We start from the raw sequence: 26,419 nt of genomic DNA, 5'->3' as shown, positions 1-26,419 counted from the left end.
TTATCAGCACACATTCCAACTGCCCGATAAGAAGTTGAGGGAACTCTTTGAAGGCTATGACCCTGAATTCTGAACCCCCGCTGACAGGACTCTGACTCACACAAAGGCCCCGCCTCTCCAGATTCAACTGCATAATCCTGGCTAAACATGTTTTAGTCATTCAAGAGAGATCACAAACATTAAATATGATTGTACCCCATAACAGCTGTGGCCAGCTGTCCGTGCACTGTTTACCTCAGCTGTCTATGCCGGGGGAGAGGCGTCCATCTTTATTTACTCTGGGGGCTGTAACACTTTGTGCAAGGAGCCGATACGAGTCAGTGAGTCAGAGAAGCTCACTGCTGACTGATGACAAGCTGTTGAACATATGCTGAACTGTCTGTAAGGGCTGCTGTTTAGCTGGGATCTCTGTTAGCTATTGTCAGCTTCTATTAGCTACTGTTCGCTAGTATTAGCTGCTGTTAGCCGCTGTTTGCCCAGGTTAGTGAAACTTTATTTGAAGTATCTCTAACGTTATTGGAGTCTTACAGAATAAACTCAAAGAGGATGGTGTTATATTAAGATGTTGAGGTGTCTCTTTGGGTTTTTGTTTCTTTGGTTACGTGTAGCATTAAGCTTTTATTGCTGTGAGCAAATTTTCAAAATGAAGTTATAACGTTTGTTTGGTTTCCATCAGACTTTATTTATTTGAAATGAGTTAAAATATAAAAATATTCTTTTTAAAAAACATCGCTGGTGGAGGAATCTGAGTCTGCCGCCGCACTGACCGACGCCTCCATCACCTCCTCCTCCTCCGGAGGTCTTATGGGGGGCAGGTGGACGCCCATCTTCCTGCTTCCTCCCTCCTCCTCCTGCTGTCGAGCTGCAGGTACAAACACAAAAGATGAAATCAGCTGCGTCCACACAGGAAGCTGGGCCCGCCCACCCTGCCGTTATTCGACTCATTCGTCACATGGTGTGAGCAGAATCATCTGCAGCTCAATGTGGCAAAGACCAAGGCGCACTGTAACCAACAGAATTTCCCCCAGGGATCAATAAAGTACTCTGATTCTGATTCGTCCCGCTGTTGAAGGTGCTGAACTTTTTTTGACCTCTGTGAGTCACTTCCTGTGTGGACGGCGCTTCTTCCTGCTGAATCTTTTATTCTGGACTCTGCTAGACCAGCTTTGCATTACTCCGTTAGTAATAAACTCCTCAGCTCCTCCCCAAAATAGTTCTAGCTCCTCCCCCCTTTAACTTAGCCTTCTTCTGATTGGCTGACCTCTGCAAGCCTGCAGATGGGCAGCACTCAGAGCTGCAGTGTTCATATCTGCTGAGTGACTAAAACGTTTACATAACGGACTGACATCAGAGCGCTGTGAAAGGAGAAAGAGGCTCGCTGAGGTCACAGCCGAGCAGCATGGCGCGCTCGAGGCGAGGAAGAGGAGGTGACGAGAAACGCTTTGACGCGTCCGTTTCCTTCTGCCGGCTCGGCTCACGAGGTTAGTCTGAAGCCTGAGAGCAGCAGGAACTCGCTGACCCTGAGCTGCCAGCAGGAATGGAAAAGCCGCTGTGGGTTTCTGGGACACACTGAGCGGCTGTCTCCAGCAGGGAGGAGCATGAAAGAGGAGCTCTGACGGGGAGACAGGAGGCGGTGTGAGGAGCTGCAGGACACTGAGCTCACTGTGAGGAGGAGCCGCCATGATGGAGGGCTGCACTATTTTTTTTTTTTTTCAGTCGCTGAATCGAACCTCTGTGAAACTGCTGCTCCTCACTTCCTGTCACATGACTCCTGCCGCTGGGACGGACGTTAAAACAGGACAATGAGCTCAGTGTGAGGACGGTAACGGCGCCGCCTGCTCTTAACACTCAGGGGTCTGTGTGATGTCACAGAACAGCTCCTCCCAACCGCCGTTCAAATGCTCCTTTTAGTGCCTTAAAGGGGGCGGAGCTAAGACCGCTTGTTTCACACAGCAGATGAGCTGAGACAAAGAAGGATTATTATGAACTGAGTCATGCAGAGCTGCTCTGACCGAGTTCAGAGATAAACCAATCAGAGCGAGTGGCCCGTGAGCCTGCGTCTCCATGACGATGAAGACAGAGATATCGCTACTACACATGCCTCCGTGAGCTGGTTGTCATGGTTACTGAGCATCTTCTAATTCAAGAGACGAAGGTGGAGCTGAGGAACCTTCACACACACACACACAGATGTATGTAAACACGTGCTCTGATTGGTCGGTGAAGCCTGCGTGCACACCAGCTGCGATAGCTGACATGTTTCCATGACAACCAGAGCAACAAAGAGAGAGGCTGGTGATGAGGTTCAGTTCTTCGTCCTCGTCTTCAGGCACGTTTCATTCACAGGACGTGAACCGCAGCAGTTTCTTGTTCCTGTAAGGCGCTGGCGTGCAGGCGTGACATCACACAACTGCACGTAAACAAACCACTCGCCTGGTTGTTCAGATCTAAAGCTAAGAGCACACGCCCACACGCTCCCATTTCCTCAGAGCGAGTGTTTGACCCCGCTCAGCTTCCCATTAAAAAGTTTGCCTTCACCACCTGACACCTCGCCGAAGGAGGCGGAGTCAAACAGAAGCCTGCTCCTTCTTAAACAATTCACCCAGCTCAGAGCGCCCCAGCTCGACATCCGTGACCCATGTGATCAAATTCCAGATGTAATAAAAGAAAATCTGCTCATTTAACATCGACCTGAGCACAGCGCCGCCGTGCTGGGACGCCTCGGGGGCGTCACGCTGCCGTGACGAGGTGTTTGTGTCGTATTACAATCAGCATCAAGAAATCAAATCTCCAACTTTAAAACAATAAAAGCTGAAGAGTGAGCACTCACCTGATCTCGTAAACAGCTGCGGCTCTCACCAGGTTAGTTTTTACTGTGGGTCAGTTTTCATACTGATCTACCTGTCAGGTGTTTCCTGTTTCTGATGTCATCTTTAAGAATCAAACAGGTCTCACTGGTTCCCGACCAGTAAACCAGTAAACCAGGGCAGCCCACTGGGAGACTCAGGCTGGTTTTTGTGTGGACACTCGACGCCCCCTGCTGCTCACACGATGAAGAGCAGCCATTTCATTCTCTATGTGACCAAAAGTATGTGGACAGCTGACCTGGGATCAGTTTCTGTTACAGATCCTCAGATGCTGGTCAACTCGGTCATTTCATCACTTTGTGATCTCAGCTAAAAAACATCTTCAGACCCACAAAACGTTCAAGAATCACAGACAGGTGTGTTTCTTACCTGTGTGACTGCTGGACTTCCTGACCAGCAGCACCTGAACGAACACACACACACACACACACACACACACACACACACACACTCAGATTTATTGGCATAAAAATTAAAACACACGAAAACAGCCATGTATGTGGTGTGTGTGTGTGTCTCACCTGTCCTGGAGTGTGTGTGTTCTCCAGGTGTGGAGGAGGAGACAGTGACAGCTCTGTGTGGAGGTCAGAGGTCAGTGTACCCATTAGCTCCCCCGTCAGGTCGCCCAAAGTAAACGAGCCCTGATTGGTGGCTTCAAAGCTGACCTCTGACACATCTGCAGGGAGAGGTAAATCAGAGGCGGAGCCAGTTTCTACAGAAGCCAGGCGAGAGTGTAAAACCTGGAGGTGTCTGAATGAGAACAGTGTGAGTGGCTCTGTTGTGTTAAACGAGAGGAAACTTTGGTCTTTTCGTCCCTGAGTGTCGTCTGAAGGCAGGCGTACCTGCAGCCTGGCTGATCTGTCCAGGTGAGCTGGTCTGACCGTTGTGGGTGGAGCTTACTTTCCCGTCCGCCCTCCCCCAGGAGCCCTGAGGACGTATGAGGTCAGAGGTCATAAGCTGAGATGTGGTGCCTCTCACATGCACTCTGATGCCTGCAGGCTCACCTCGGGCTGAGGCCTCTCTCCTCTCTGTGTGACTCCCTGCTCCATTTTGGTCAGCAGGGCCCGCAGGAGGTCGCAACCTTTCACCTGTCCTTCACTGGGGGGGTCAAAGTCCTGGAGGGGGCACATCATTATATTAATATTCAGCTCGTGCTAAGCTTCCAGCACTGCCTTGCTCAGTGGTTCCTCACCATATCCTGCAGCTCCTGCAGAGAGCTGTTGAAGCTGCACACAGCCCCGCCCCCTGACAGACAAACAGAGACAGAGAGTCACACCTGCAGGTTACAGATGTGCTGCTAACACACACATGATGATGATGATGATGGTACCTGTCATGGCTGTGAGCTGGTTGGCACTGATGAGCAGCTCTCCCTCTGAAATGTGTTTCAGAGCTGCTTCAGTGCCGGCCGTCACCGTGCTGGAGCTGCTGGACTCCTCGGAGGAGGTGGGGGGGGACGCCGGCCCTGCCTCAGGTGGAGGAGACGGGGAGTGAGCAGGGGGGAGGGAGGGAGGAGGAGGAGGGTGAGGAGAAGCGAGAGGAGGTTCCTCCTCCGCTACTGACATCAGCCTGCAGGAGAAGAAACGTGTTAATGAACCAGGATGTGTGTGTGTGTGTGTGTGTGTGTGTGTGTGTGTGTGTGTTGGACATACAGAGGTGGTTTGTGTGTGGTTATGTCTTCCACCAGTCTCTCCTCGTCCAATGGAAGCTCAGTTTCTTCCCAGGTGAAGGGAGGCGGGGCTTGGTGTACAGTAAATGGGCTTTCTGCAGAGGGGGTGGGCTCTGGGCTGAGAGTGGGTGTGGCTACGAGCTCTGAGGTCACCAAAAGAGCGACAGAAAGTCAGACGAGACGACAGCTTCATGCTGGACGTTAGCTGTTTGGTCTGCTGAGAGCGCTGCGACCTCTAACCTGGTGGTGCGATTGGTTGAGGAGGCTCCTTATTCAGCGGGCTTGTTGGTTCTGATGGAGGGGGTGTGGTTACCGCTGTGGTCTCTCTGCTGGGCGGGGCCGGACTGGGCGGTGGGGTCGGTTCCGGTGTGGGAACCAATGGGAGCGGTTTGTTCTGGAAGAGAAGCGGCGGCCTTCAGAGACGGGGCTTAACGCTACGACGCTACGACAGAGTTTCCGTACCTCCTGAGGGGCTGCTGGTCCTGCTGGTTCCAGTCCCGGGTCTGGTCCTGCGCCCAGCGGGTCTCTCTGGCCCAGCATCAGGGCGATAGTCTCAGCCAGAACCTCGTTCACCAGTTGCCGGATTAACTCCGAGTCCACGGGCACGCCGGCATCCACGAACAGCTGCAGGCCTGCGTCTCCTGCTGCCTCCACTGCAGACACACAGAGGAGCAAACAGTCAGGGAGGGGCGGGGGAGCAGAACAGGAGGAGCAGGAGGAGGAGGTACACCTACCAATGTCTGAGGTGACGCTGCGTTCCTCAGGATCTGACTGGTCCACGTCACTATTGTGGGCGGGATCAGAGGGTGGGGGCCGGTACAGCTCTGAGATCATCCTGGACATCAGCTGCTGCTCCACCCTGAACACAGAAACCAAAATGGTGACAACGTGGCGCCGTTTCCACGGTCAGGGGTTGGCGCTGGTTTCTCACCATTCCACCAGCCGGCTCTCCAGGGCGTCCCGCTGCAGAGCCGTGCCCAGGGCGGGGACCTGATCCTGGGCTGGGAGGGCAGAGGGAACCCGGGGAGGGAAGACGGGACCCTGGTAGAGGACCGGAGGGGGAGACGGACCCCCGTCCAGCTCCACGGCCTCCTCACCTGGCACGCTGACCTCCTGCTGAGAGGAGAGGACGTTCATTATTCAGTGACATCACTACACCTGAGCTCAAGATTTGTGCACGACACTGTAACCTAAATGTGCCTGACATTAATATTAATGAGTCACTAATCTATTTTAAAAATCTAAATAACATCTTCACCTGCTTCATGACTGAAAACCAAAAATCTCAAAAAGCCCCAAATTCTCAAACACCGATTCAGTTTTTAAAGTTTTCTGAGATTTCCACTAAAAGTCTAAAAAAAACAAAAAAACATCAGAACTGAAAAATCAATGAAATGACAGGACAAATGAACGAGATATAAATCAGATGTTACAGAAATCACAGAGAAAAATCTACGAAAACACAAAAATGAGACCAAAGGATTAATTAATCAAACGTCTTTCATAACAGTAATGTGTCCAAATACATGAATAATAATAACAACCATCATCACCATCATCTTCTCTGGTTCTTCTTCGCTCTAAGTTGCTGCTGTTCTGTTTTCGTCCAGCAGGTGGCGCTGCAGCCTCACTGAAAACACTGACAGTCTACAGCAGAGGTCTCAAACTGGTGGCCGTATGTTGACGTGAAGAAATCAAATGAAGTTTGTTGGTTGAAGTGACTTTTTTGTTAAGGAGGAATTGTTTGTTGTACGATGTTAAAAAAGTTCTTTAAAAATCCAAAAATGATTGAATATGAGGGCGACATGAGCAGAGAGCACAAACATGCTGAGGGACGTCTGTTAGTTCAGTGACAGTCACAAACTCATGTGTTCACTTACATCTGCACTGTGATTTAGTTAAACACGAACACAATGACAGCAGCAGTGCTGCCACGTGTGCGCACAGAACGAGAGGAACGATGTGTTTATTTGGTCGTCCAATGAAAGGCTTCAGTTAGTGAAGAGGGAGGAAAACGTTTCAGGAAGTATTTGTGGGCGTTTTCTTGTTTGTTTGATTTTATACTACTTGAAGACTAAAGTGGCCGTCCAATGAGACGACGGTGGCTCACAGCTCTTTATGTTTGGCTGCTCTAAAGCAAACAGGAGGGGGGCGGGCTCACCTGCACAACATCAACAACAGACAGGAAGTCAGTTCCAGGGAAGACGTCGTCCTCTTCCACTTCTTCCTCGTTCCCTTCGATGATGTCAATCGTGTGTGATGGAGGACGGGGAGGGGGAGGAGCTTCTTCTGCCTCCAGGTGCTGCTGTGAACACACAAACACCTGTCAGAGCTCACACCTCCACCTTTGACTGACTAAAGTCCTCAGAGGCTCAAAGCTGCTCACCTGGTCAGGTGCTTCATCGCCCACAGAGGCTGCTGGAGGGGCAGCGAGCGCTGATGTCACTTCCTGAGGATGCTCACACCTGGAGTCCATCCGGGGTGGACCTGCAGGGGGAGGGTTGTGTGTGTTATACTTGACCTTTGACCTGGAACTGTTGTTTATGTTTATTTTAACCTTTACAAAAACACGTTACTATGTTACTGACCCAGTGGGATCGCTATGGCGACAGGGCAGCTGTTTGTAGGGGTCATGCTGAGGTCATCAAGGTGACCTGAGGTCAGGTGTGATGAGCTGAAAATGTGAGCTCGTCCAGATGAGGAGGAAGCAAAGGGAGGGGCTAAAATGATTGGTTGGGCCTGAGTGAGGGGCGGGGCCAGGCTGGTCTGAGTCTTGGAGGACTTCAGCTTCACACCTGAGACACGGAGCAGAAAGTTTGACGACGCCCACAGCTGAACCTTTACCATCACACTTACTGATGTCGACCTTCTGACCTCGGACACTCTCCACTAGTCGGGGGCGGGGCTTCCTTCCGACTGGTGAGGCAGGTGAGCTGAGGCGAAGGTACGGACTCTTCTTCAGGGTTCGTCTCAGACCTTCATACGGTGCCCGGCCATACAGCCGGGTCAGGTACGACTCTCCATCCACTTCCAACTGATGACGCTCCGCTGCTACACCTGTGGCTCGGTTAGGCTCCACCCCCTGCGGGTTCATAAACACATAACCAATCAGTGATCGGCTGTTTGTTATTGATGAGAAACTAATTAATGGCTGCCAGAAGAATCCAGCCTCACCGCTCTGATTCCGGCTCTCTGCCCTCTGCTTCCTCTCCTCGCTGCCCTCATACTTCCTGTCCCTTTGAGCACGCCCACTGTCCTCTCCCTCCCCGTGTGGGCAGAGCTATCAGCGTCCACAGCTGAGTGATGGCTGCTGATGTTCCCCGAGGACATCTCTCCCTGAGGGCAAGGCAGAGAAGGGTCAGTCCCCGGTTTTCTTCTTCTGCTCTTTCTCTGAGCACCGGGGGAGGAGCAGAAGAAGAAAAGTTCAAAGAAGAAGAAGCGTTTGTGCTGTCGTATCAGCGAGAGAACAGACGGCGCCACATCGGAATTCGAGAAGTGAAGTTTAAGAAGAAGATGAAGAAGCAGACAAAGAGAAAAACGCAGATGTTCCCGGCCTGCTGGAGCTCACCTGGATGTCTCTGCTTAACCTGCTGATCCAGGCGTCCACTGTCTTCTTGATGCGGACGTCCTCGCTGTGGTGTCTGCCGGTCAGAGAAACCATCCTAAGTGTTTAAACCTGTCCTGTGTTAGTGAGCACACCTAAAGTCAACACTATCATTAGCTACCTGTTAGCAGCTAGCGCCTCCAGCTGGCAGTGCAGGACCTCTCCGGTTCGGGCTCGGAGCAGAGCCTCCAGGTTCTCCTCCAAAACTTTCTTCTGCTTTCGAACCTGACGGAGAACCTGACCTGCCTCCTCCACCAGGGACGGGACCGTGGACCTCCTCTGGACCAGCACAGACCGGGACTGCTGTGACCTGAGGTTATGTTCTCCATCAGTGGTTTTATGGGGCTGAGGTAGTCTGGACTGGTTTTGCTGGGAGTGTAAGCTGTTTTCATGGGATAAGTTTAGTTGGAGGTGGGAAGATTGGGAGCTCGAGCGAGTTTCCTTTGAGGTGGTTTTTTGGGACTGGTTTTGTTGGGACTGGGTTTGTTGGGACTGGGTTTGTTGGGATTGCTGGTGCTCCGATGCAGGTCTGCTGGTTTTCAGAGGGTCTTCTGGCTGCTGGGGGACAGAACGTGTGTCAGGCTTCAGTATTACAGACTCCCGTTAACTCGAGCTGAGCTGAATCGTGCACTGACCGTCAGCAGCATCTTCATCTCAGTCTTCAGACGCTTCATCTCCTGCAGTACGTCATTGGCTCTCCTCGCTGCCTCCCAGCTGTGATTGGCTAAAGACTGGAGCTGAGACCTTTCAGCCATGTGAGCATCTCTGAAGTATTAAAAACATGCAAAGAGAACAGATTTAACTTCCTAGATCACTCAGCCTGAATAAATGACAAGTGTAACGCTATAATATTAATATCTGTTAGTTTTTGAGTGTGTCTTATCTGACTAAACACTCACGCCTCAACAACGCTGTTGCTACTCAAGAAGTGAAAGTAACAGCCCATCCAGCACTCCGCTCCACGCAGCGTTACATATCCTAATAACACAATCTGACTCACATATGGCTCTGAAATAAAAACCCTCCAAACATCTGAAAAGGACCAAAACCCCATGTGACCCCCAGTCTGTGCTTTCACTTTACTCAAGTACTTCTACTATACTCGAGTACTTCCTACTGTACTTGTAGAGCAACCTGACAGGTTGGTGGAATGAAGTCGACACTCTGAGCTGAGCCACGCCCTTCAGGCTGCTCCAGAAACACCAATGCTTACACTCTTAACCGCGTTCTCACGTGGAGGGGGCGGGACTTATGATGTATCCGACAGCCATCCACCAGCGGGCGAGAAAGTTACCCACCCTCCGAACAGCACACGCTGCTAAGATCACACAGCAGCGCTGAGGACTGACAGGAAACCAAGATCAGAACCATTAAACAGAAGCAAACAAACAAATAAATGATGCGACTGCAGCGTCAGACAGCGCCGAGGAAAACAACTGACACTGAATGTTGCATGGATTCAAATTAATGAGCTCAAACACGCAACTAGCGTCATATTCTTGGCAAGTCAGCTGAGTCTAAAGCACACACACACACACACACACAAACAGACACACACACGCACAGACACACACACAAGCACAGACACACATGCACGCAGACGCGCGCACACGGACACACACACACACACACACACACACACAGACACACACGCACGCAGACACACATGCACGCAGACACACACACACACACACACACAGCGGGCCGTCTGCAGCGTCTGGATCACTCCGAGGACTCGGAGGGTTACTGATGCGAGCACAGTGACATCGTGGGGAGTTTGTACGGTGATGTTTCAGAGCTGCTGCAGGTAAAAAATACATACAATAAAATCACAGCAGGAGAAAAATGGTTTCAGTCTCAGAATATCAAAACTAAAATATACAGACTGAGGAGGATGTACACAGTGATGTGAGCTCGGAGAGGAACGCCCCCGAGGCTCACAGGTGAGTCCCACCGTAACATCACGACTGGCCTGACAGAACCACAGTTCGGTTATTTCTGATGACACCACAGAGACGTTCTGAGGTCCCTCAGAAACGTCTGACCTTTATCTCAGAAGGTCCAAACGCCCTCAGCTAAAGTCGTGACGCTCGCTGAAGATGGAAATGTGGCGGTGGGTGGGGATAAAATGGGCGCCGCTGTCGCCTTGCGCTCTGTCATTTAATCGCTCAGAAACGATCACAAACAGCTGCTGCAGACCGTCTGCTGCTGCTGTTGCTAGGCAACACCCCAGTGGTTTCCCATGGTGACAGCGAGCAGAGATGCTGATGGAGGAAACGGGCGGGGGAGGGGGCCCGGGCCTCCCCTTCCTCCTCTCTGTAGACCTTTACATGCCAGCAATAATTCATGAGCGCCGTAGTAACAGATGCGGATGAATATTAATGCCGCGTCTGTGCGCTTCACCCTTTTCTTTGTCCTTGTGCTTCCCTTCAGCGCTCCGAGCGCGCTGCGTGTTCGACACATGAGCTAAAACCAGACCTGTGCAGGACCACGTGGACCGCATTCATTCGATGATTAATGCTGAGCACAGGCTGTGCTGCCTGAATGTGGACCCGAACGGGCTAACCCACCTAGGACAGATGTGGAGCCAGATGTGTGGTGGGGTCTGGGTATAACACTTAAACATGTTACATAAAGAGAGTCCACGTGGACTCAGACCTGAACCTACTAAATCAAGAACAGGCAGCAGACACATTGGGGCCAAACCTGGTCTACTTATCACTTAGCGGGGCACTTTGGTTCATCCAGATGTGGCTCAGAGCTCACGTGTGCCCATGTGAAGTGGACCTGTGGGCCAGATGTGGTTCAAATATCATGACATAACTGACATCTGGCCCACATAAAGCGTTTTAGCATCTGGACTCCAAAACACGGATCTGCGTGGAGCTAAATCAGGTTTGCATTAAATCTGCAGCACGAGTGGACCAATCAGGCGACATAAAAACACAGCAGGACGGAGGCTTCTGAGCGGGGCAGTGGGGGAGGGTCGACGCCACAAACAGTCATAGGTGTGTGTGTGTGGGTGGGGTGGGGTGGGGGGGGGGCAGATGGACGAAAAAAGAGTGCTGACATCATCGACTCAAATGGAGTCAACACTGTGACATGCAGGGAGGGGTGGGGGTGGGGGCTTGTTTATCGGCACAAGTGTGAAATTATTGACGGCTATGATCACGATTCTGTGATTCTGTGTTTGAAGAGCGGCCGATCAGTGCAGCGCTTGTCTCTGCACATTCCTGAATAAATTATGTCTTTAAAACGTGAAGCTGGTAACCATGGCAACAGCAGCATCCTCCACGGCTACAGTGAAGGAAGAGGAGGGGGAGAGAACCGACTGCGGTGCTGTGCAGACAGATGAATCAAACCTCAGCCGCTTCAGCCTCGCTGCGACTCCGTGTCTTTATTTAGCTCTGCACGTTCAGCCCACGTGAGCACCGACTCACTGACGGAGGCTCCACCCGCTCCGCCTAACGCCTCAACTGTGTCTGAACATGGAGACTGATCCAAGCTGGCATTCTTCACTGCACTGTGCCAGACTTCATTCAGAGTTTTCACAGTTTTAGACCGGATGCTGTCATGTTTCTGTGGTTCAGGATAAACATGAAGCTTCTAACAATGAGCTCAGTGTGCGTACAGGCAGGGATCCCCAGACATCCCATGAAACCACATTCACCTATTATTGCAATTTATGACCTTTCTCCAACTGCAAGTGAACTTTGTCAATATCTGCGTTTTATCCAGTAAGATAAAGTCACCTCAGTTCAGTTACTTATGGCTGCAAACACAAAGGTTGCCATAAGAGTCAGACAGCTCGCAGAGAGGCTGCCTCTCTGTGATCAGAACAGCGAGTGCAACACCCTCGAGCTCTGTGCAACCGTGTCGTCCCCACACGCTGCGATCTGCCACAGAATGTGAAAACATTCAGAGCAGCCGCTGATGTTGTGGATGTCCCGACTCGCCGTTAGGATCGCTCAAAGCTGCTCTCTCAGAGCGCGAGAAACGAGCTGCAGGTCTGAGAGCGGCTCGCTGTAAATGCACACATCTGCAGCGTGGCGTCTTTGTCTGAGCCGCTTCGGCTCCACTGCAGCAGCTGCATGCACAAAAACACTGTGTCAGAGGCACAGTGGCCAATCAGAGCGCAGCAGAGGTGAACTGAGCGGGTGCAGTTTCTGGATCTTAATACGACGCCGTGTCTGTAATCAGAGTCCTCGCTGCCTCGTTAACAAACTCCTGATACAGTATCGGTACTACCATTACTGCAGTATCAGCAGCAGTACTCACTGTACTTGTAGTTTCTTGCTGCATTGCAGATTTTTCTCTTTGAACAACAACAACACCCCTGGTGTGTGTGTGTGTGTGTGTGTGTGTGTGTGTGTGTGTGTGTGTGGACTGTGATGGTTAAGGTGCCCTTGGCTCAGTGCAGCAGCTCGCTGTGTGAATGCTAACCACGCTGATCTGTGTGTGTGTTTCTGTTGGTTACACTTTGGTGCTGGACGCTTTGATGCCGCTCGGCTCCTCCTCACATGATCATTTCTAACATTTGTGACTCCAACATGTGGCTCGGGGGCCACATGTGGCCCACCAAACAGTCCAATACGGCCCGCTGTGAAAATGAACGAGTTCCTCGAGCTTTCATTAAAATGCTGATCACTTTTGGTGATGAAGGAAAGGTCGCAGTTCAAGTGGATGTAAAATTAAAAGTAAGGCTCAACATTTCGAGTTTCTTCACCAACCCAGACACTGCAGAGAAAGTTTCGCTCTTGGCTTCACGACGATCAAATCTGCATCTTTGTCAAATACAAATGTTGGAATTATAAGAACATAAATGCGTCCATGTGAAGACGCTGAGTGCAGGATTTCAGGAGCCGACAAATTCAGACACAAAGCTGTGAAAAAGTGTTTTTGATTTCTAATTTTGAAAATACCCGTGCTGTGTTTAAGCTCCACCATGAACGGTGGAAATGTGGCCGTTTTCCCTGAGAGGCCCGATTTGATCCGAACACAACTTCCTGGAGACATAAAGGTCAATAAGTGAGATTTCATTCACTCCAGTGTTCTTACTTTAGCTGGGCTTCTGGAAAAACAGGTGAGCCGCTCCATCACAGCCTGACTCAGTTTCTACTGAAAGAAGCTGTAAGCCACAGGATGTGAGCGATTCCAGCACCAGAATTTCAAAATAAATTCGAGTGTCGCATTAAAGAAACGTCACGTTTGACAGAAAAGGAATTTATTACAACCGACTCAGCTCCAAGGCACGTTACAAGATCAAATGTGTTAGTTTCATTTTTATCTGAACAGAAATACAAAACAAGCTGAACCTTCATGTGAGGCAGGAACAGAGAGGAGGAGGGTTCTTATTGCAGTAAAAAATATATTAGAAAGGAAAAAATTAAAAACGTCCAATTCAAAATGAAAATATGAAATAAATTATTTCTATAAAAATAAAAAAAGTTGTTTTTTGTTGTTTTCTTTACAGACACAACTTTCTAATGTAAAAATGGAGCAAGTGTTAGTGTGACTACAGGCTGCCTCACGCTGAACCTCCTAAACACCACGGCACTGATCACGCCTTCATCTCCACGACAACACAACACGCTCGTTTCTTTGTTAAACACGTTTTCTGAAACATCCACATGTAGAATATTTATAAGTTCAGCGGTCTGCTCCAAACTCAGCCTGGAACCAGTCCTCATCTGTCCTTTCAAATGACTGGATGGAGGGAAGACGGCGTGTGCACGGCGACGGTCTCCTCTTCGATGTCCCAAAACATCTGACACAGTTTTCAAGTACAAAAGGTTTTTTTCTTTTTTACATTTAGATCATGACACAAGGTAGAAACTATACACAATTCCAAGCATCGTTTAAACCTGACTCTACGTCACGTCCTGCTCATCTGTTTTTATGCTGATTTATTCGTTTACATCTGCAGTGAAACGTCAGCATAATTATACTCTGACACCGTCGGCTTTCAGGGCAGAAGAAACAAACTGAACTTCCTGTTTAGTCTCTCCAACAGCGAGCGTCCGAGCGTGTTCACAGGTCTCACTTCCTGTCCAGTCCAAACAGAAGAAAACCAGCAAACGAGCAGCAGACATGTTCCTCGAGGTGAGTTTACCTTCAGACTCTCAGGGCTGAAGTCGAGGCGTTTTTTGGTTGGTTTACTTCAAACTAATGGAACCAGTTTGTTCACAGAAGAAACACTCTGGATTTGAGAGTTAATTTGTTTTAAATTTACTGAAAATGAAGAATTCACCAGTCTGACCTCCATCTCTGCGTTTGCTTTGTGGATCCAGGTGCAACAGAAACATAACATTTATTTGCTGGACAGGATCAACAAAGCTCTAAAATATCCGACAATGAAGTTTGTTTGTTTTTTAAAGCACAGAAAGTTTCTACACCCGAGTTATGAGGAGCAGCAAACACGTACAGCTGAATCGTGACGGCTGACGACTGCAGAGAGTCTCCGTTTGTACTCGTCTCAAAGCTGCTGCAGAGATCAGGAAGAGTCACGAGTGAAGGCGGCCACGCCTCCTCTCAGCCATGCTGGGTTAGAGGAGGTGAACTGATGCTGCAGCTGTTTCAGGCGAGGAGCGGCTCTGTAACAGCATGTCGCCCGTTTCATCCGCACGTCCAACAAGGCTGAGGTCAAAGTTCAAGTCTGTACACAGCCAGTTATTGTCTAATCATCTTAAGCTCACGAGCAAACACCCCTGCTTCTGCCGACGTGCCGCAGGAGTGACAGCCTACCGCCGCTTCCCACCGCAGGAAGTCTGAGAACGTTACCGAGCTGATCTTCGTGCGACGGCTTGAAGCTCGACGCCAGCGTTAACGGCACCAAAACCACGAGCCATAATTTAAACGAAGGCTCTGTGAGCTCACAGCGGACGACAGCGGGCCGAGACGGTGGCGATCGTTGTAACGATCAGTTTAAAATGAGTGAGTGTGCACGCTCACAGTGAGGACACCTGACAGGTATGGACCTGCTGTGAGCGCGCTCCACAGCTTCAGCTGCATTTCTGTAATAACCCTTCATGAAGAGCCCCTCCAGCTGCCGCGAGTGCGACTCCACAGAGTGGGAATGTGGAGCGACGGACCGTAAGCGAGTGCTTTCTCCTCCTAGAACGGTGTCCTACCGGCCGCTTCCTGTAGTGGGAACGTGCACAAAGACGCCCTGAAACTCCCCGCCGGTCTCATCGCTGCTAACGGACCTTTGTTTCACAACAGTCCAGCCTGATATCATTCTGAGAGCACGAGGTTGACGATGTCCACGACGTTAATTACACAGAGTCAAACGTAATAAACACTGAACATGAGCACCGCCCACCCTCCACACGCTTCTCCACCAGCGGTGAAACGTAACGTCTGAGCCCGTCAACAGTTTCCTGGGAGGGTTCGTTTATCAACCAGGAAGAACTTACGACCGTTCAAAACAAACATAACTAATGTGAATAGCACTGTGAGATGGAAGTGTGACGGCGACTCGGACCGAGGACACAAACTGTGACTGTATGTTAATCAAACTCCAGACGAACATGAACGATGGCAGGAGCGACACCTGGATCCACACAACAGGCGCAGATTAACGTCAGTAATGTTTCATGTTTCAGTCAAACTGTTTCAGTCTGTGAGCACATCGTCCTGAACAACAGACAAAAACACAAACGACTGATTCACAAAGTAAACGCACAAGTTTAAACGCCAGATGAACCAAAGACCACGACTGTGATGTCATACACTGGAGTTTGTTGGATAATTTGGTTACATTTTTCTTTTAAAATATAACAAATTTCACACACACATTACGCTGCAGGAGCCACCTACAATTACATGAACTCCTTTTAACAGAATATTCAGGTTAATTTAAGCCTCACAGTAAAGAAACTGTGATGAGTGTTGGACAGAAACGATAGCACGCGTGATCTGTCTGCACACACACGTGTACACGGAGCTGGAGTCAGCTCTTTACTCAGCTCGATGTATAAACTGAAGAGCATCAGCGCTGCTTTGGATCATTAACACTCATTTATTTTACTGACGCCAGGTTAAAACTCAACCTTTAACCTCATCATGTCTGTTTTTGATGTGACAAAAACAGATACGATGACAAAGGAAGGTGGAAAGTGTTAAATCAGAAAAGTTTTCACATGAGCACCAGTCTGGACTCTAAATGACTGAAACAGTTTGCTGTTCTTCATAGTTTTGAATATTTTACCGAGTTTAGGTTTAGGTTAGAGGAATCTCTGTTGGGGGGGGGCTGAAGTAAAGTACCTCGACCTGGGCTGTGATCCAGGGAACATAAAAAACAAAGTCTGGGTTTGAGGCTCTAGCACCTCCTCCTCCTCAGGGGTCCCTCTCCTTCTTTACCTTCACATCTCCAGCCAGGATGGTGGCGATCTCCCCCTGCATAAAGGCCCAGGGCACGTTGGAGCCGACCAGCGGGCACTTGTCCCCGCTGGGGCAGTACACCTCCCCGGAAGCCCCTTGGGCCTTGATGCTCTCCCGAGAGCAGGGGAAGCAGAACTTGTGTCCGGGGACGGAGGGACACTGCACGAAGTGGGTGTCCTCCAGGCGCTCGTGGCAGATGGTGCAGCACAGCGGTCCGCTGTTGGCCACGGGGGAGTCGGGCACGCTCTGCGGGTGCACCTGGTCCTGCACGGGCGCGGACAGCCCGAGGTCCCCGTTGCGGGAGGAGAGGCGCCTTTGGCCGGACGCGGAGGACGGGGACGCCGGGCTGCCGGCCGCGTGCCTGGAGTGGGCGGCGGAGTCTCTGTCCTTGCCGGGCGAGTGAGCGTTCCCGAGCGCATCCGCCACCGACATGAGCGCGGCCATGGGGGATTGTCCGTTCTGCGGGGGGGCGGCGGCGGACTCCGGGGGGGTCTTGAGGGCCTCGCCCGGGCCACCGAGCCACTGCTGCCGCTGCTGCTCGTCCGCAGAGTCCGGCTCCGGGGAGGCCTTCCTCTTCCTCAGCCCGGGCCGGGAGCCCCCCGCCCGCCCTGGCGGCAGCGGGAAGCCGCCGTCGGCGTGCGGCTGCGGCAGCAGCTCTACGGACAGCGGCTCCCGAAAGAAGCGCAGCGGCTCCGGCAGCAGGTCCCCGAGCAGCCGCCAGTCCCCGGAGCCCGGCTTCTTCTCGTACTCCAGGTACTTGAAGCCGGATGAGAGCCCGCGGCCGAAGTCCTTCATGCAGTCCTGGTACATCTGCTTGGCCACCCCCGAGGCGCTGGAGAACACCGTCCCGGAGCCGCTCGGGTACTCGATGAACAGCTTCAGCTCATGCTCCGCGCCGGGCTTCGACGCCGCGTCGAAAGCGAACACGCGGCCCAGCAGCGCGTGGTCCTTCTTGAAGCGGACATCGAAGGGCGTGCTTCCGGTGAGCGCGAGCAGCGTGTCGCGCACGGCCTTCGGCCGGCCCGCCCACTCCTCCTGGCGGCTCCGCAGGCTGTCGCTCAGCTCGGCCAGCACCTCCGCGTTGCGCTGCTTCTCCTTCAGCTCCCGGTCCGGGTCGGCGGCGGACACCGAGGCGGGCCGCTTCGCCCCGGGCTCGGCCCGGCCCGTCTGCGGCACCAGGCTGGGCGGCACGGCGGCGGACGGCGGCCCGGCGGGGGTCCTGCCGCGGGAGTTCGGGCTCTGGCGGTTCAACTCCGGCGGTCCGTCGTCCTTGAAGCCGTTCGGTCCTCCGAGCCCGGTGGGCGGCCTGCCGCCGTAGTCGAAGCGTCCGAGCGAGTAGCGGTCCGGCCCGGGCTGCTGGGGCTTGGCTGCGCCATCCGCCGGGTGGTGGTGGCTTGGCGGCTCTTTGCCGCTTAGTATGGCCGCCTGGCTCTTCGTCGCCCCGGGCTGCTGCTGCGGGGGCGCTCCCGCGGCGCCGCGGGTCTCCTGGAAGCCGTGAGCGCGCTTCAGGTGGCGGGCGGTCTCGATGACGAACTCGATCCGGTCCGCGCCCTCATAGTTGACGCATCCGCGGCACACGGGCTCCGTGAAGTCCCAGATCATGGCCCAAGGCATGCGCGGCAGGTCGCACAGGTAGCACGACTGCCGGCGGGATACCTGCGGGGAGGACATGTTCCCTCTGCCGGCCCCCTGCCTCCTCCTCCGGGCAGCCGCTTTACCAGCTTCCGCTAAAACTGCGACACGCCGCCGGACTGCTGAGCCTCCTCTGAGCTTATTGTTCCTCCTCCTCTTCCTCCTGCTGCTGGAGCTCCGTGTGCTGCTGCAGAGATGGCGGAGGGAGGAGGAGGAGTGAGCTCTGCGTTTTTTTCCCTGCATGCATCACTCCCGGGGAAGCGGAGGAATTCGGATTGTTACCCCCTCTCCCCTCTCACACAATGCCACCTGGTGGAGTAGCTGACGTCACCCCCCCCCCTCCACGATCCCACTTGTTGCCCTCGTTCTTCCCCCATCTGTGTCACCCCCACCTCCTCTTCAGCCTCCTGTGTTTGTCACATCCAGGTAAAGAAGCAGCCCCGCTCCACCTGCAGCACTCCAGCTGCCGGGGTCACAGGTTCACGGGTCTGAGCCCAGCACACACGGTCCGGAGGGGGCACACAGCGGGAGGGCTGAGGACCCCCCCCTCCTCCCATTCATATTTTTGTCTGTAGTTTGTGGGGTTGTTCACGAGTCATCATAAAAGTATCACGGCTGGTTTCTCTAAATAAGTCCTGATTCTTTTACCAGCCTTTGGTTTTTGAGGGTGGGGGTCTGCTGTGCTTCCCCCAGGGTGAGAAGAAACTGGGAGATCACCCCCCCTCCTCCTCAGAGAAAATAACAGCACAGATGTTTCATCACCTCACAGCAGTTTAAGGTGGAATAATAAAGGTGGACCCTGGGGGTTTGGGCTGCAGAGGCATCCGTGTTGCTAGGCAGGTTTTACCTCTCTGCTTTAACCCACCCCTCCTCTCTCTCTCAGTATGCACTCAGCCTCGATCGCCCTCTCTGCTCTGATGTTTCTTTGAAAAAAATCTATAATCAACAATAATCTCAACCTTATTTGTGCAGCACAGTTAAATAAATAAACGATAAATAAAAAGGAGGCTTGTGATGTGTAACACATGCAGTATACTACAGTAATCAGCAAAGGATTACAGTAGTATACTGTAAATCTGTTTAGATTAAAACAAAGAACTAACGAATAGAAGAGGTTTATTTGCCTCTTTCCTTCCCCTCGTGTGTCACCTGACCGAGGTGCCGTGCAGTCAGACATGATATTAGCCGGCTGTGTGGCGTGACTAGCAGCTCTCTGACCCGAGCCTCTCGGTGCTCAGAGCACGTCTGACCGTGGAAAATATCCCGATTCTCCACACAGCAGCTTCAGCTCTGCTCTAGACAGCAATCACATCACTGAGTAATGAGTCTCTGTGGAGCTGTCTGCATTCAGTTCATGAAACAGGCAGAAAAATAAAAACTACACTAGTTTCAAGCACAGTGTGCACAAACAGGATGGGGTTAACTCACAGCCTGCTTGCTCATAGGGGGTCATATGATTGTTGGGTTTTTCTCTGTATTTATTATTGTGCGATCTACTGTACAATATAAAGCGCCTTAAGGCGACTTTTGTTGTGATTTGGCGCTATATAAATAAAATTGAATTGAATTGAATTAACTCACAGCCTGTAACTCACAGAGGGGCTTGGCTGCAGTTTGGCCTTTGCTGCGTTGTTTTTGTGTTTCCTGAAGTGACCATATTTGGACGAGAGGGTGGAGTGCTGTTGTCAGCTCTGGTTATCCAGCTGTCACAGTCACAGGTACCTGCTCATAACACCCAAATAAAAGACTTCTCAGACATCTGTTCGTACAGAAACCTTTCAGCAGCAGCACAAACACGTCCAGTTAGCACAAGCTAGCAGCTACACCCACCATCCACCTGTCAGTCAAGAGGCCACGCCCCTGATATGGAACCTTTAAGCCTTGACAGAGTTTACACAGGTGAGTTATGAAAATATGCACCACACTGGTGCATTCTGGGAATATTGTGGTTTTTCAGTTATCAGCAGTGGGTGGCGGCTTTGGCTTAGTGCCATCTCCATAAACACACAAAAGCATCGGCGTGCCTCTCATGGATACTGCTGGCGTTGCCATGGAAACATGTGAGGAGAAACTGCAGAATATAGGATCAACTGTAGCTCCCCCCACCACCACCACACACACACACACACACACACACACACTATGAATGATTATGCAAATGAAGCGACGGAGACCTGCTGTAGCGTTCAGACGCTCCGAGGCTCCTTTATGTCTCCACCTGCTCCAGCCTTCACACAGCACTCCGACTGACCGAGCAGACCAATCAGCACCTCCACATACTCTCACATGACCTTTCATCGCTTTAGCTGAAGCAGCAGTGCACAGGGACTAATCTAACCTTTGTCTCTAAAACACACGAGGGCTTCACTCTGCCCTTCCACCGCAAGAAAATCATGGGCTTGTTTTTTTATAGGTGGGTTTAATTGACTCAGACCTAACGGTGACCACATGCAGATCACTGATGGTAATGTGTGTCGACACCTCTGAAGGCTTCTTTAAACCAGGAGAAAGCCCATGTAGAGCCCAGCAGTCAAACCAACTCTGTGCACAGAGTGTGTCAGGGGGCAGGAATAATGGTGTTTGCACTGGGAATTCTCACCATGGAGTGACCAAAACAGACCCATCCAGACTAGTTTAGGATCATTCAGGACACTCTGAGGAGCTTTCACAACCTAAAGACATTTTTATGACGACATCACTTCAGATCTCCATGTGCGCTCACGCTGAACGTGTCACATAAATGAGAACAACAGAAACCAGGTGTCCTTCTGAGCTTGTTGATTGGTGGCTGTTTAATAAGCAGGTTCGCGCTTTTCCAGGTGTGTCAGGAGTGCACCTGAACCCTGAGCCTGTTTCCTGTCTGTGTCTCTCAGTCTCTGTTTAACAAAACCGCCTCCGTCAAACCCACAGAAACATTCCCCCCCCCCTTCACCTGGTTTGATCTCCCCGTCGGTCAAGGCGATGCGTTTCCATGGTAACTGGGGCAGCAGGGAGAGCTACGTTTGGCGAGGAGCTCGGTGGCTGGGCGCCGAGGCTGTTTGCTGCTAGAGTGAAGAAGAAGACAAAGCAGAGACAGAGGTTAATCATCCACGAAGTTTCAACATTTTCCAGGCCTGGCAAACCTGGAAAATTGTGCAGGAATTTTCCAGGTGGATCTCATGAAGATGTTGAAAGTATATTTCAGAATTTCAGACATGAATTCTGCGATATTTGCCTCGACAGATGTGTACACACACACACACACACACACACACACACACACACACACACACACACACACGCACAAGATCTGAATTCATCATTGAAGGTAAAAATAGTCATGCTGCTACAAACACTCTGGGTACCATGACAACTGTCTCCATCCCTGCAGTAATGACACACACACACAGATGCTGCTGCCACCTGCTGGCTCACCTTCCTCATAACACCTCAGGGCTGACAGTCCAAAACTTACTGTTTATTTATTTGTTTATAATTGTTTGTTATACACAAACAAATAACATTTTTATCATTTTAATTATTATTAATAATATAATAATTTTTATTATTTTAAATCTCTGTATTTCTGCACATTAAGACCAAACAATGTGTTTTTAATCAGCCATAAAATGAAAAAAATATTTGATTTTTCAGTTACTGGATGAGAAAAAGAAAATTATTTTATTTTTATCAGCATTTTTGAAATAATTATGTTAATTAATATTAACATAATTATTTATGTTAATTATGTTAATAATTATGTTAAACAGTTAGATATTTTTAATCTATTGTTTGCTAAATAATTCAAAAGGTCACGTGTGGGTCGGAACAGTACACAGCACAAACATGCACCTGCTCTGCTGTTGGTACACCTGTCCATGTTTCTGATTGGTCGCATACTGCAAACTCCGCCTTCCTGTCACCTCCCCTGTACCAATGTGTAAGAGCTCCAGGCTGACCCACTGAGCTGACTCACAGGACGCACCTCACACTGACCAACACAAACTACTGCTGTGTGCTTACCTGCAGCATCCAGGTGTGTGACCTGCAGGTGCATCGGCGGGTCTGAAGCATGGCCGCTCGCTATCCTGAGGGCTGATTCCAGCAGCTGGCTCTGAGTGGAGGATAGAATGGCCAATGAAAGTTTAGAAAGAGAAGCCAGAGGCGTGGCATCTTTATTCCTACAATTCCCAGGTTTAACATTTTCTTTGATTGGTGGGCATGTCAGACGTGTTATCCAATCACCATTGTGTGTGCAAGCCCCACTGCGCTGCTATTGGTCAGCTCGGTGACATCATTAAAGGTGATTCTGTACTCACCTGCAGCTGCACCTGCTGGCTCTGCAGCATCTCCAGGTGCTGCAGTGTCTGATGGCTCAGGCTCCGCCCTCTGTCCCCACCCTCCCTGATGACACGGTGATGTCACAGTGATGTCACATTTAAAGTGACTTTTTATAACACAGAATTATTTTTCTCTTATTGTTTTTGTTTGCAGCATAACGAGATGACAGGTGCACACAGGTGTGTTTACCTGTCAGCTTGCAGCAGCTTCTGGATGCCGTCAGCCAGCTGAGTCACTCGAGCCTCCATATCAGACTGAGCCTGTAAACAAACAGATGTGCTAAACATTAGCTGCAGTTCCTCTGATGTCCAGCAAAGGCAGCAGTGAGTCGGTCCTAGAGACTCACATGTTGAAAAAGCAGAAATCAGATCAGATCTATCAAATTATTGATCGTTCTATCAGCTGTACTCACCTTGAAGAGAGGAGCAGCAGCTGCCAAAGCTGCAGCTGCAGCGGCGGCGGCTGTGCTGCTGGCATCTCCCAGGTGACCAGAGGACAGCGGCGTCTCCATCTGGACCCCAGCATCCTTCGCTGCATCCCGGGAGCTCAGAGCAGGGGCATCTGGGAGGTTTCCCACAGAGTGGAGCAGCATCGGGTCCAAGAAGTGAACTCTGACCTCCCTCCTGCAGGGGGCGCTGTGAGAGCTGAGCAGCACAGATAAGATGAGACGTGTTTTTATGAGCAACCAGCAGCGAGTCTGAAGAAACGCGTTTCACTCACCGCTGCTTCAAAGCCGCCAGCACGACTCCCCGACCCCCAGACGCAAAGCGTGATGTCAGGACGTCGTCACCTGATGATGCAAGCAGAGATGGAGTCAGTATTGTGATGATTAAAGATAAACAGCCTGGATGTGCGACAAAGGGTTGGGGAGGACCTTTTACGACTCAGATTGAATGATTATGGTGAGAGGTGAGTCTCCGAGGCTCACTTTCACACCGAGTCAAACTAAAACACAAAATAATTTTACGATCGTGTGTGAAGCAATTCTGTGTAATGTCTAGAGGCGTTTCTGTGAGAGCTCAGGAGGATCTGTAACGCGAGGCTGCTGATTGTTGGCTGAAACGCGATCTTCACTGCTTTTAAAGGACCGTCGGGTTTAATGGCCTCAGGTGTACCGGAGTTATTACAGTTTTGTTTGTTAACGTTTTGAAGTGTTTCTCTGTGCTACTGGTTTTTAAACCTCACCCTGAACTAAAGTGAACGTCACAACTCCACGCAGCTGTGGGACCTTCAGCTGGTGTCAGCTGTGAGTCACGTGAGCAGCTGTGACTCCATCCAAAGTTTCTGGATTTCTCCCATGACCCTCACAAATTCCCCCACACCCTGATGCACGGACACACCTTCAGTCTGGGCACTTTTTAAAATAATCAACACACCTCCCAGGTATTATATTACCCCCCACCTGTGTCCATCGCCTCAGCGAGTTTTCGGTCTCCTCCTCCGGAGATCTTATGGGGCTTTAAGTACGCTGCTGACCGATGTAGAGCAGCGATATCCGGGTTCTCTCTGGGACTCCGCCGCCGCTGCTTATTCTGTCTCGGTTCGGTCAGAGGAGGAGGAGGAGGAAGGTCCCGCAGTTTTCGGACGGTTATCTGGACGGTTCCGGGTCCCGGTCCGCCTCCGGGACCGGTCCGGTCCGGGTGGAGGACTCGGGTGGAGCGGATTAAAACGTCCCCGGTGTCCGAGCTGCAGGAGGACTGATCCGGACTGAGTGCAGCCGGAGCAGACATGACGCTGTTTACGTACAGAGTGTTAACAAAGCTGCACTGTTAGCATGGAGGCTAACTTCGTTCAAACTTCCCGCTCCGGCTCTAAAACCCGCCGCTGGCCGTGTAAAGATCGGAGGGAGGCGGCGGTCAGCGCCGCGGGGGCGCGGGGAGAGAGTTAAAATAATTTACACCCCAACGAGACGCCAGGAAAAAAAACCCTACAGAAACTACGACAGAAAAAAGAAAATGTTCAAACACAGCAACTGTTGCTGACAACAAACAACCGAACTTCCGGCCTCCGCTCCAGACAGGATGCTGAAAAAACTCACCCTCAAAATCAAAATACGAAGAAGAAGAAACGGCTCTGAGAAACAAAGTAAACACAGCACATTAAAATTTTAATTATTAGCCGAAAACTGGACAGTACACCTGTATCATGGAAAAATAAATAAGTAAGTGCGGAAAATGACTGAAAACATGTATTCAAACGAACATTAACTCAATTAAATAACAAATACAAACATAATGAATGGACTTAAATAAAATCAAATAATAAAGTAACAATATAAATAAACAAAAAGAAACAGAGGTCTCTTCATATAACAATGGATGCTTGATTGGTTTTTACGTATTTGACTGACTTTTGAATGTGCCATGAGTCTGGCACATCATTCATTGATACTTGAAACACTCGTTTAATATTCTAAAAGCTGCAGTTGTGAAAACAAACAAGGCAAAGTAAATAGTTTTTAAAGGTAAAATGTGGAGTGAAAATCAAAAGTAGTAAAACATGGCCAATTATACCCTGGACGCCAGAGGGTTAAACGTTTTTTTTTAAAGTAACGCAATAGTTACTTTTCAAGTAATTAATTACTTTCAGAATACTGTAACTCAGTTACTAACTCAGTTACTTTTTTGAAGAAGTAACTAGTAACTATAATTGAATTACTTTTTCAAAGTAACTTGCCCAACACTGGCACTGAGGTCCACGAACCTGCTGCTCCTGGAGATTCAGAGATCCAGGTTTGAAAGCAGAGGTGATGGAGCCTTCTCAGGGGTGGCTGCTAAACTTAGCTTTTCACATTAGAGCTGCCCGGCCTCTAAGTCACTTTAAACAAAAACAGCTGCTCTCAGGTCTGTTAGAGCCGCAGACCCCGGCTGTGTTTATGCAGCCACAGTCTGATTTAATCGCTGTGATTTGTAGTCTGTATTCATTGTTGATTTAGTGATTGTTTTATACAGCATATGTTTGGTATAAGTTGCAATGCAACATGCAATAAAATTAACCTTTGACTTTAGAGTAAGTCCATCAGTGAGGGTCTGCTGCAGAAACACTTCAGTACTAAAAGCAGGTTAATCAGTAACTTTCAGGACGTAACGAGCTGTCCAGCCTGAGCAGGTGAAACGCTGCAGCTGGTCTGAACGTTTCTCAGGACAATGGCTGTATCCCAATTCAGGGTCTGCAGCCTTAAAGGCCGCATTTTAAGGCCGATTACGTCACAGCGACGCGACGAAGGCTGTCCCAATTCAAAGGCTGCTCGAAATGCGGCCCTCAAATGCGTCCTTCATTTCCCTGAATTTTAAGGATGTGGCGGTGTAGACTTCGTGGCCCAACATATCCCAGAATCCATAGCGCGGCGGTGGGTGTGGATAATTTTGCCAGAAAAAAAACGGCGGAAGAGGGGCGCCCAAAGAGTAAACTTTTAAAAGTAAGTACTGAATATTATGTCACTTATTTATGTGCAAATGTTTAATAACGAAGAACATTAAAACATTACTGTTGGCCACATGTCGGCAAAGTTATGTGACATTAGTGACGTTTGTACTAACTTGGTTTTAAAGCCTTTAAAATATACGCCGTTCAATATGATTTCATGGATATTTAAAGTAAGCACTGAGAGAAAATTAGTAATGCCAACATATTAAAAGAACAATATTTGTCTCTTATATATAATACATTTATATATACACTGTCAAAGAAACCTGTCTTTGAGTGAAGATTTAAGGTGACAGGTGTAGAATTATAGGAATTATTTTAGGGTTACTGTTCATAACCATCATCTTTATCATTGCATTAATTATCATTTCATTCAAGCATTTATTGAAGTTGTTGGCATTATGTTATAATTTGTATTACAGGGGTTATCATAATCTAATATTAACATGTTTATTACAGGTGCAGTTACAACCACTTAAATCGTTGAGTTAAATCTATAATCTTAAAAGCTTATAGGCT

General features: G+C 50.0%; 2 protein-coding genes across 6 annotated transcripts; both read right to left on the bottom strand.

Annotated features, from left to right (window-relative positions):
- Positions 1 to 661: 661 nt before the first annotated feature.
- kiaa0586 (KIAA0586 ortholog) lies at positions 662 to 24,993 on the bottom strand. 5 transcript variants are annotated; one of them, XM_039603166.1, is made up of 27 exons: positions 23,877 to 24,993; positions 23,195 to 23,264; positions 22,887 to 23,118; positions 22,664 to 22,734; positions 22,453 to 22,537; positions 22,157 to 22,247; positions 21,087 to 21,198; positions 8,776 to 8,905; positions 8,262 to 8,698; positions 8,105 to 8,177; positions 7,711 to 7,872; positions 7,411 to 7,618; positions 7,125 to 7,331; positions 6,923 to 7,023; positions 6,698 to 6,841; positions 5,468 to 5,652; positions 5,271 to 5,395; positions 4,999 to 5,189; positions 4,777 to 4,930; positions 4,520 to 4,679; positions 4,198 to 4,436; positions 4,060 to 4,112; positions 3,872 to 3,982; positions 3,710 to 3,794; positions 3,389 to 3,543; positions 3,237 to 3,270; positions 662 to 862 (listed from the first exon to the last, which is right to left on the bottom strand). In XM_039603166.1, the coding sequence occupies exons 1-27, from the start codon at positions 24,202 to 24,204 to the stop codon at positions 720 to 722; spliced, it is 4,086 nt and encodes a 1,361-aa protein (XP_039459100.1). In that variant the 5' UTR covers positions 24,205 to 24,993; the 3' UTR covers positions 662 to 719. The 5 variants fall into 5 exon arrangements, with proteins under 5 accessions (XP_039459100.1, XP_031605575.1, XP_039459102.1 ...); XM_031749715.2 differs by having other exon boundaries at positions 5,468 to 5,649; XM_039603168.1 differs by having other exon boundaries at positions 6,698 to 6,838.
- irf2bpl (interferon regulatory factor 2 binding protein-like) lies at positions 13,348 to 18,383 on the bottom strand. Its single transcript, XM_031749696.2, has one exon. It carries the CDS (start codon positions 18,191 to 18,193, stop codon positions 16,478 to 16,480), a length of 1,716 nt encoding a protein of 571 aa, XP_031605556.1. The 5' UTR covers positions 18,194 to 18,383; the 3' UTR covers positions 13,348 to 16,477.
- Positions 24,994 to 26,419: the final 1,426 nt, after the last annotated feature.

This window comes from Oreochromis aureus, linkage group 19 (assembly GCF_013358895.1).
Source record: "Oreochromis aureus strain Israel breed Guangdong linkage group 19, ZZ_aureus, whole genome shotgun sequence".
Taxonomy (NCBI): Eukaryota; Metazoa; Chordata; class Actinopteri; order Cichliformes; family Cichlidae; genus Oreochromis; species Oreochromis aureus.
Note: the sequence above shows the minus strand (reverse complement) of the source record. Positions and strands in the feature narration are given on the sequence as shown.

Excerpts from the sequence above, each read along its gene's own strand:
- irf2bpl (XM_031749696.2), bottom strand. The coding sequence starts at position 18,193 with ATGTCCTCCCCGCAGGTATCCCGCCGGCAGTCGTGCTACCTGTGCGAC.
- kiaa0586 (XM_039603166.1), bottom strand. The coding sequence starts at position 24,204 with ATGTCTGCTCCGGCTGCACTCAGTCCGGATCAGTCCTCCTGCAGCTCG. Across the intron at positions 8,178-8,261 it reads GAGGCGCTAGCTGCTAACAG|ACACCACAGCGAGGACGTCC; the intron begins GTAGCTAATGAT and ends TCTGACCGGCAG. Across the intron at positions 3,983-4,059 it reads TGCAGGAGCTGCAGGATATG|GACTTTGACCCCCCCAGTGA; the intron begins GTGAGGAACCAC and ends TGCCCCCTCCAG.